Source organism: Suricata suricatta, chromosome X, assembly GCF_006229205.1.
Source record: "Suricata suricatta isolate VVHF042 chromosome X, meerkat_22Aug2017_6uvM2_HiC, whole genome shotgun sequence".
Classification (NCBI taxonomy): domain Eukaryota; kingdom Metazoa; phylum Chordata; class Mammalia; order Carnivora; family Herpestidae; genus Suricata; species Suricata suricatta.
Genome location: NC_043717.1, coordinates 108934298 through 108945439, shown reverse-complemented (window position 1 = coordinate 108945439; position 11142 = coordinate 108934298). Strand labels below are relative to the sequence as shown.

Genomic DNA, 11142 nt, shown 5'->3' with positions numbered 1-11142 from the left:
TCTAGGAGGCTGTTTCCTACTTTCTCCTCGAGGGTTTTGATGGTTTCCTGTCTTACATTCAGGTCCTTCAGCCATTTTGAGTTAATTTTTGTGTATGGTATAAGAAAGTGGTCTAGTTTCATTCTTCTGCATGTTGCTGTCCAATTCTCCCAGCCCTACCTGCTAAAGAGGCAGTCTTTTCTCCATCGCATACTCTTTCCTGCTTTGTCAAAAATTAATTGGCCGTACATTTGCGGGCCCAGTTCTGGGCTCTCTATTCTATTCCATTGGTCTATGTGTGTGTTTTTGTGCCAATACCATACTGTCTTGATGATGGCAGCTTTGTAGTAGAGGCTAAAGTCTGGGATTGTGATGCCTCCCGTTTTGGTTTTCTTCTTCAATATACATTTTCATAAGTTGAGGGAGGGAGAGCAGAGAAAGGAATGAACAACCCTCAATATATGGAACTTTACATTTTCAAAGTGAATTTTTGTTCATTGTCTTATTATTTCTTTCAAAAGCTTTCTAAGGTAGGAAATTACTATCCCCATTTTACAAGGAAATAGGACACACAATCAGTTAGTGGCAAAGGCAGGACTAAAACTCTGTTCCCTAATCCTTTGTACTTACCACTATTCTATCTTTAGAACTAAAAAAATGACTAAATCCAGTTTATCTACACATAGTATATTAGTAACATGATTTTCATGTTTAAATGGTGGATTATTGATATTAAATCCAACTGGTAATAACAGAGATGAGGCAGAACAGTCATGGTTGCATCAATTTTATCAAGTTAATAAGCATGTGGTTTTGAACAGTTTCTTCCTCTCATCAGTGTCTTAGGTGCTTCATCTGTGAAATGAAATATATGATCTTTAAGGCTCTCCATAATCCTTATATGCCATGATTCTTTGTTGTCCTCCCAAACTGCTTTGCATTGAAACAAACTAGAACATTTTCAGCTTGCTGCAGTTGAGTTATTGACGAAGAGAGAGTTCTGACTTGGGTCTAGATTAAACCATGTTCCAGTTCCCCATGAAATAATATAGTGAAAATTAAGAGAAAAAATTAGCAGTAACCAAGTGCAAAATCATAGAGAAATCTATTGAAAGTTGTATTGCAGTGATATTTAGCATTGATATACTTTTTTACTTAAAACTTTAAAAATTATTAGTATAGAATGCTGTTAGCATAATCAACACATCAGGAATGAATGGAAATGGACTGTCATGGAAGTTAGTATTTCAGTAAGAGAGGTGTCATAGTGTACTGGGCTCATATTCAAGAATTCTGCTCCCAAATCTTAGCTTTCCCATTAACATTCAGGATGGTTAAAAGTTATGTTTAGCGGCTTTAGAGAATTTCCATCTATCAATCCACCTGGAGTAAATAATTTCTGAAGCCTTCATTTCTGAAGTTGAATTATAAAGTTTATCTATGACTCTGTGAAGATTATCCTTTCTATCTGCTTTCAGTAATCCAAGAAATTGGTTTTTATACAATTTATAGACCTATTTCTTAGAAATCAAATTAGGCTAATCATGGCTAAGATTCCCCAGAGTGAAAGTTAAAGGGTAACTAGAAAGTGGTATGCACAAAATCAGTTAAGCCTCTCTCTCCACAGCCTATGTAAGGCCAATTCAGAATATCAGTGTATTGAGAGGTCACCTGAAGGGTCTCTGTATTTCTCTTTAGCATATTAATGCCAGTTTGTTAGCTTTGCACTATAGTTCCCTTCTTTCTTCCCCCTTTCTGGTGAAGTATTTTTTTACCACTTCTAGTGCTCTGTCCACTAAACCAGACTATTATCTCTATTCTTCACTGTGTTCCAGTGCCTCTCTGGCCAAAGTTTTCTTTATGGCTTTTGGCTGATTGGTGTGCCAATATATTTGTTATTATTTGCATTTTAATAATGCATTCAAGTGCATAGAGTACTATTTCAAAAAACAGTACACAAACTTTCAATACTTCCACATATTAAGGATTAAGCCTGGCAATTTTAATATATTATTTAATGTTAATACAACCTATCTTTGTTTTTATTTAATTTTATTTTTTTATTTTTAAATAGTTTATTGTCAAATTGGTTTCCATATAATACCCAGTGCTCTTTCCCACAAGTACCCTCCTCCAACACCACCACTTCTTTCCCCTCCTCTCCCTTTCCCCCCTCTCCCTTCCCCTTCAACCCTCGGTTCGTTTTCAGTATTCAATAGTCTCTCAAGTTTTGCGTCCCTCTCTCTCCCCAACTCTCTTTCCCTCTTCTCCTCGCCCTGGTCCTCCATTAGGTTTCTCCTGTTTTCCTGTTAGACCTATGAGTGCAAACATATGGTATCTGTCCTTCTCTGCCTGACTTATTTCGCTTAGCATGACACCCTCGAGGTCCACCCACTTTGCTACAAATGGCCATATTTCATTCTTTCTCATTGCCATGTAATACTCCATTGTATATATATACCACATCTTCTTGATCCACTCATCAGGTAATGGAACTTTAGGCTGTTTCCATGATTTGGCTATTGTTGACAGTGCCGCTATGAACATTGGCGTACATGTGCTCCTATGCATCAGAACTTCTGTATCCCTTGGGTAAATCTCTAGCAGTGCTATTGCTAATACAACCTATCTTTGAAGTTATTTTAATTTTAAATATTAGAAAGCGATTAACAGAGATGTTATATGACTTGTCTATGGTCACACTAATACATTTTAATATGTGTCTTTAGACTCTTTAAGCTTAAGTCTGTTTATCCTTACATGTGCACCTCTTTTATCATTTGATTCCCTCAGCAACCCTGTAATCAGGGAAAAGATTACTTACCTTGTTTTACCTTTATCATGCTCTATCACAGTACCCAAAATAGAGGCACATAGTTGATGCTCAATAAAGATTTATTGAATAATTTAGTGAATTGAATTAGGTTTATGAATTAAGGAAGGTGAGGTCCAAAATGACTTACAAAAGTTATCTGCTGGAGAGTGGCAGTTTAGAGTGAGAACCATTCAATTATCATGTTTCTATTCTGTAGATTTTTCTCAGGTTTTTTTTTTTAATAAAATGAACTTTTCTTGCCACTATGAATAAATATTTGTGGGAAGACATACTGGCTTTCTCTTAAGACTCCTTCTTACCTGTTATTTATTTATTTTATGTATGTATGTATGTATGTATGCATGCATGTATTTATTTATTGAGAGAGAGGCAGAGAGAACAGAGGAGAGGGACAGGAGAGAGAGAGAATCTTAAGCAGACTCCATGCCCAATGCGGGGCTTGATCTCACTATACTGTGAGATCATGCCTGAACTAAAGCCTAGATTTGGTTGCTTAATAGACTGAGCCTGAGTCACCCCAGTGCCTCTCTTATGTCTTTTAACAATTTGACTAATTGGATGCTAGGAAGAGTTATAACATATCTATTAATGGAAACCTTCTGGGTCCAAGGTAGGAATCGAGAAACAGACCTAAGGAGATACAGTATTGTAACTTGCTTAATAATCGACTTCAATTCATGAATACAGATGACAGGAGAACCCAGGATTTCTTTTTTTAAAAATTTTTAATGTTTTTTTAAAATTTATTGTTGAGAGACAGAGAGAATGCGAGCAAGGGAGGGGCAGAGAGAGGGAGACACAGAATCTGAAGCAGGCTCCAGGCTCTGAGCCAGCTGTCAGCACAGCCCAACGCGGGGCTCAAACCCAAGAACTGTGAGATCATGACCTGAGCTGAAGCCGGACGCTTAACTGACTGAGCCACCCAGGTGCCCCGAACCCAGAATTTCTGACTCCTAGTTTATTCATTGATTTTACACCATGCTTTTGTGATCCCTGGCAACAACCATCTCTTTCATTATACCCCCTTTTCTCTTAAACTACCCAAAGTGTTTCATTTTTAGTCCTGTCAAACCACAACAAGACCCTCCTCACAAAATGAGAATATCAGTCAACCTGGGCCCGGGTAGGTGGTTAGCAAAGTGCCTAGTTCTTTGAGAGGCTTACAGAAGGCATCCAAACTGGAAAAGCATGAGGTAGCTGAGGGTCACTAGAAAATCAGAAAGTTTGGATTCTAGTCTTGTTTCTGCCTTTGAAATTTCAAATTTGTGGGCAGGCAAATATGGTGGTGCTCTCTTTGAGCTTATTTCCCCATGTATAAAATGAGAAAAATTAAGGAATCTCTAAAGAGTCCCATCAACTTTAACATTTAATGGAGTACTATTGTTTTGTTACCCTAACTCCATACAGTGGTAGGTAGGTAGAATAAACACACTCCAACAGTCTGTTTCTATTATTCTGTGAACTTATGCTTCTCTCAGGCAGAAGTGGGATAAGTTCTTGCAGCACAGTTTTTCTTTTTTAACTTTGAGGACTGTTAATTCATACAACAAGATATGATGTATAACTTTATGCCACATACTGTTCCCAGGGGAATTGTATTGACAATTTCTGCTTGTGTTTCTTCACTGTTGATTTGGGGCTGCAATACATATTTGGTGAAGCTCTTGTCAATACCATAGTAAGAGCTCAAGTATAGTGACCACTGTCTGCCTTTTACACAGGTAATCATTGTAGCAACTAGGAAGTGCTGATTTGGTTAAGATACAGGGCTATTTAATTGGCGCAGTCTATTGATTAAAATTGTCTTAAAGTGTTTACATGTGCAACTGTTTCCTATTGAGAACTCTTATTTTTTATCTCTGTTTCTTTCACTGTCTCAGACTCTCTCCTAAGCATGCCCCAGATATTCCTGATGACAGCACTGACAACATTACTATATTTACCAGAATCTTAGATCGTCTTCTAGATGGCTATGACAACCGGCTGCGACCTGGGCTCGGAGGTCAGTTACTATTTTAAGATCCCTTTCTTGGCTATTGTCATCCAAAAAGAAAGATTCTTAAGGTAACTTCAGCACTCTCTTAACCAATGGGTTTATTGTGAAGTTTAGTTTCTTCCTTCTGAGTAGTAGAAATTAGTTCTAACCTTTCATTTCAATGGTCAATCTCTCTCATGTGGTTTTGGAAAATTCTGAATTTCACTTAGCTAAATACATATAGTGTATTATACATTAGTATTTGGCAAAGCTCATTTCTGGTATCAAAAGACCAATCCCTGCCCAAATGGGAGACTTGGCCCCAGCATATCTGGGAAACATGCCTTTGCTCTCTAAACCCTCAGCACATATCAGCCTGAACTTCCAATGAGGAGCAACCTGTTGGCTAGGTGGGATCTTGGTTGGCCATTAGTTTAGCATGATCAGTGATATGATCACAATGAGATAAATGCTTCATAATACATCATGGGCTATATTGAAATGGCAATTATGCAAATGTGTGAGTTTGATGTTTTCCTGAACCATTTGAGGACTAGTTGCAGATATCATACCCCTTTGCCCCTAAATACATCAATGTGCAATTCCTTAGAACAATGAAATTAATTTACAAAATTACAATGCAATTATAAATTCAGAAAATGTAACCTGACATTATACTATGTTCTGATCTGTAGCTGATATTCAATTTTTGCCACTTGTACCAAGAGTATTCCTTATAGAATTTTCTGTTGATTATACCTAGTATTTATTTTCACATCTCTTTAGCCTATAATTTGGTATAATTTACTCAGCTTTTCTTTGTCTTTCATGTTATAAGTTATATTTCCCTTATTCATTTTTGGAGGAAATACATAGAGTTAATCATATATTTCTTAGCATATTATTCAAGAAGGGATATGATGTCTATTTGGCCCATTATTGATAATGTTCACTTTGATGTTCACCAAGTTATTCCACTCTAAAATCACCCTTTTTTAAGTTTATAATTTATAAGTAATTTGTGAGGAGGTGCTTTGAGATTATTATATTCCTAATCCAGTTTGCATGCAATCATTTTAGCAACTCTTGAATATTCTTGCATGAATAATAACTGTTATGGTTGCAAATGGTGGTTTTCTAAGTGTATTATTCCTCTAAATTTATTGGATGGCATTCTTTTGTAGGGACAAAACACTTCTTTTTAATTAGGTAATTATTTTCATGGATAGGTGGATTAATATTTTATTCAATGAATTATAATCCATTAATATTATTCATTTTATTTAGAATTTATGTTCATAATGTTCCATATTTGCTTAGCAGATGCCTATTCAAGCTGGTTTCTGTTTCCTTTTGACCTATTCACATATTTTGGGCACCTTTTTACTTCATGGCATAACAGTATATTCCAGATTTATCTTGTGATTTTCCCGTATTCAGCCTGGGATTCAGCCACTTTTTCCAAAAAGACATGGTACCTTTTTTGGTGGGAAATTACAGTATACTTAAAGTTCAACTACTGAGTGTGAGGTGTTTTCATTGCTAGTAGGATGTCATTGCTTCTAGAAACTTTTAGCAGATAGAATTGGAAAATAAATTAACATTTTAATACATATTCATATATATTTACATATATCTATATAACATGTATATATGTATATATATGCATATAGACATGTAATATATACACATACCTGCATATATTCCTATGTATACATAAATACACATACATTTATATAAATATGTGTGTGTGCATGTATAATAAGTTTGTACTGATACCACTAAGTTCAGTTCAACACAGCATTCATTGATTTGCTTATTTTCTCAGTCCTACAAGATATATAAAATGGTGTTGGAATTATTATACCCACATCATTACAATAAACTCACTTATTAAGTAAAGTTGAGGATATGTTTGCAGTTTTTATTATTGTTGTTTTTAAATGAAGGCTGTATGATACTTGCTTTGGTATAAATAATGATTGGATTAGGGTAGTATTTCTGAGGAATAGAAGACTAGTGTCAGATCAATTTCATCAGTCCAGGATGAAAGTGATGGCTTTGGGAATGTAGAGAATTTGGTGACTGATTAAATTATGGGGCTAGTAAAAGGAGGGAGAAAAGATAACTTCTAGGTGATTGGCATGGATGACTGAGTGGTGCTATTTTCTAAAATAGGGAACATTGGAAGAGGGACAGTCCTATTTTGTTTTATTCTACTTCTTTTGGAGTTGTTGGAACAAAGAAATAGGGAAAGAGGTGGGTGTTAATTGGTTGTAGATATGTAAAATTTGACTACCCATAAAAAATATGGATGGAGCTTTCGGCTTCTGGCTACTTAGAGTGACAGGGACCAGATTTATCTTTATGACTAGTTCAAAGCAATTTAACCATATAATTTTATTCATGTAAAAATCGTGTAATTTTATTCATGTTTCTTATTTTTTAAGTGTTTATTTATTTTTGAGAGAGAGAAAGAGACAGAGTGAGAGTTGGGTAGGGTTTGAGAGAGAGAGACACACACAGAATCCAAAGCAGGATCCAGGCTCCAAGCTGTTAGCACAGAGCCCAATGTGGGGCTTGAACTCATGAACTGTGAGATCATGACCTGAGCCAAAGTCAGATGCTTAACTGGCTGAGCTATCTAGACACCCCTATTCATGTTTCTTATTTGTTGAGCTTCTTGGTTTGAGGGAATTATAATTTTTATCAAATTTAGAATGTTTTTGACTATTTTTTCTTTAAATACATTTTTTTCTACCCTTCAGATAAAGAGAATATCTTAAAGCAAACAGAGTAAAACAAAACACAGTGATTAAAATTAACAAGTTAGGAAACAACAGATGTTGGTGAGGATGTGGAAGAAGTGGAACCATTCTACCCTACTGTTGGGAATGCCAGCTGTTACCACCACTCTGGAAGAAATTATGGAGGTTCCTGAAAAAGTTAAAAATAGAACTACCCTATGACCCAGCAATTAATTGCACTACTAGGCAGTTATTCAAAGGATACAAAAATACTTATTCAAAGGGGTACTTGTACCCTAGTGTTTATAGAAGCATTATCAACAGTAGCCAAACTATGGAAAGAGTCCAAATATCCATTACTGATGAATGGATAAAGAAGATGTGGTATACAATGGAATATTACTCAGCCATGAAGAGGAATGAAATTTTGCCATTTGCAATGACATGAGTGGAACTAGAGTGTATTGTGCTAAGTGAAGTAAGTCTGTCAGAGAAACACAAATACCATATGATTTTATTCATGTGTGGAATTTAAGAAAACAGATGAATATACAGGAAAAAAAGGAAAAATAAAATAAAATAAAAATACAGAGGGAGGCAAAAACCATAAAAGACTGTTAACTATAGAGAGGAAACTAAGGGTTGCTAGAGGGGAGGTGGGTAGGGTGATGAGCTTAATTGGGTGATACACATTAAGGAGTGCTCTTGTTATGATGAGCACTGGGTATTATATGTAAGTGATTAATCACTAAATTTTATCCCCAAAGCAGTACTACACTATATGTTCAGTAACTTGAATTTAAATAAAATATTTGAAGGAAAAAACATTATACACACGGTAACAATTTTGCTTCTTGTCAGAAATAAGCAAGCAAGGGGCTCCTGAGTGGCTCAGTTGGTTGAGCATCTGACTTTGGCTCAGGTCATGATCTCCCAGTCTGTGAGTTTGAGCCCTGCATCAGGCTCTGTGCTGTCAGCCCAAAGCCTGGAGCCTCCTTCAGATTCTGTGTCTTCCTCTATCTCTGCCCCTACCCCACTCATGTTTTGTCTCTCTTTGTCTCAAAAATGAATAAATGCTAAAAAAAAAAAACTTTAAAAAAATAAGCAAGCAAGAATGTAGTTAGTGACAACTTTGAAATACTGGGAAAAAACTGTCAATCTAGAATTCTGTAACCAGTGACAATATGTTTTAAAAATATAGACAAAATGAACACTTTTTCAGACACATAGAAGCTGAAAAATTAATCAGCAGGTCTGTACTACAACATGACATACAATCATTTACATGTAAAAGAAAGTATGTCAGGCAGAAGGAAAACAAAATGCCAGATAGAAATAAGGATCTATAGAAAGGAAAGAAGAGCAACAGAAATAAATATCCATGCAGGTAAATATAAAGTAGTTTTTTCCCCAAATCTATTTAAATGATAAATTACTACTAAGGCAAAAATAATGAAAGTGTATTATGTGGCTTGAAATATATATATGAGGGAAATGTATGACAACAATAGCACAGAGGCCAGGTGAAAATGAAATGGAAGTGTACTGCTGAAAGGTTTTTATACTGCACATGGCATGATATAATATTACTTGTTGGCAGATGGTGATAAGGAAGTGTGCTATAGAACTTAAAGAAAAATTATAGTTAATAAAGGAAAAAAGGTTATAAAAATGTAATAATAAAATAGGTGATAAGGCAGAAAAAGAAGAAAATGCATTAAAAAAGATGAAACAAATAGAAAAGCAACAGCAACTATATGAATCATCATATTAAATATAAATAATTTAATCATCCATTTTCTTTTTCTAAATATTTATTTTGAGAGAAAAAGCATGAACGGGGGTCGGGGGGAGAGACAGAGAGAAGCCCAAGCAGTGTCTATGCTGTCAATGTAGAGCCTGATGGTGGGTTCAAACCCATGAACTGAGATCATGACCTGAGCTGAAACCAATAGTTGGACACTTAACCAATTGAACCACTTAGGCACTCTTAGACATCCATTTTAAAAGGCAGAAATGGTCAAATTGGATTTTTTTTATAAAAAATCAGGATGCAAAATTACTGAGAGAAACCCATCTTAAATATAAAGCCATAACTAAGTTAAAAGTAAAAGGATGGAAAATGGTGCACCATGCTAACACTAATTAAAAGAAGGTTGAGGTAGCTATTTTAATATCAGAAAAAGAACATATTAGATCAAAAAATATTGCTAGCAATAAAGAGGACCATTTTATAACAAACTGGTCAATTCATTAAGATCCTAAATATTTATGTACCTAATCACAGAACATCTAAACACATAGAGAAAAGATTGAGAACTGAAAGGAGGAAGATGTGATCTTAATTATAGTAGAGATTTCAATACTCCTTTTTCAATAAGCAGTGTAACAGTAGACAGAAAATAGGTGAAGGTAGTAGAAATAGGAACCACAGTATCAACCAACTTGACTTGACTGGCATTTATAGAACACTCCAACCAACAACAGCAGAGTATATATACTTTTCAAGTATAACTACACCATTTACAAAAATAGACCATATTCTTTGTCCTAAAAAAATTAAAGGAACTTACAACATACAAAGTATGTTCTCTGGCCACAGTGGAATAAAATTAGAAAGCAAAAATAGAAATATATCTGGAAAATCTCAATGTACTTGGGAACTAAATAATATAATCTTAAATAAACCATGAGTTGAAGAAGAGCTCAAAAGAAAATGTAAAACATATTCAATTGAATAAAATAAAAAATATGTTATAAAGCAGTGCCAAGAGGAAAACTTATAACACTGGGTGGCTATATCAGAAAATATTAACCTTAATCAGTGTCCCAAGTCTTCACGTAAGAAACCAGAAAAAAAGAGGGGCTAAAAATATAATATAAATAGTAATATAGGAACCTGAATAATTTGGGCAAAATATCTCTTAGACATGGGTCTGATTCTCAGAGAGAAAAATGACATACTTTTCTCTTAGGCACAATCCCACTTTAGTTACCAAATGCCTGGTGGAGGAAAACTGGTAGCAGCCCCAAGTCTTCTCAGTTCATTTATTGCAACATAGACCATTGTCCCACAAGCCAGGACAAGGACACTCGAGCCCACAGTACTCTCAGCAGTGCCTTGCCCAAATGAGAGTCATTGGCATGATATATTCAAAGTGTTGAAAGAAAAAATATATATCCTATAACCAAGAATACTCTACAAGGTCATTATACAGAATTCAAGGAGAGAGCAAGAGTTTTTCTGACAAACAAAAGTCAAAGGAGTTTATCACCACTAAGCTAGCCTTACAAGAAATATTAAAGGGACTTCCTAACTGGAAAAGAAATGGCCATAATTAGACATAAGAAAAATATGAATAAAAACATGTAGAATATAACTGCATATACATAAAGCATAGAGGAGGGAGTAAAACAAGGAAAGAAGGTTTTTCTTTTAGAATATGTTTGACCTATAGTTTTCATCATATAGGTCTTTTACATCCTTGGTTCGGTTTACTCCTAGGTATTTGATGGTTTTTCGTGCAATCGTGAATGGGATCAGTTTTTTGATTTCTCTTTCTGCTGCTTCATTTTTGGTGTATAGGAATGCAACTGATTTCTGT

At 35.1% G+C, this 11142-nt stretch overlaps 1 protein-coding gene across 1 annotated transcript in view; it reads left to right on the top strand.

Moving 5' to 3' along the window:
- The window catches only part of GABRA3 (gamma-aminobutyric acid type A receptor alpha3 subunit), a 276021-nt gene that overhangs the window by 107156 nt on the left and 157723 nt on the right, over positions 1–11142 (top strand). The window contains exon 3 of the mRNA XM_029929923.1: positions 4696–4817. Within this exon, the coding sequence (XP_029785783.1) occupies positions 4696–4817 (122 nt within the window). The remainder of the gene's footprint in view (positions 1–4695; positions 4818–11142) is intronic.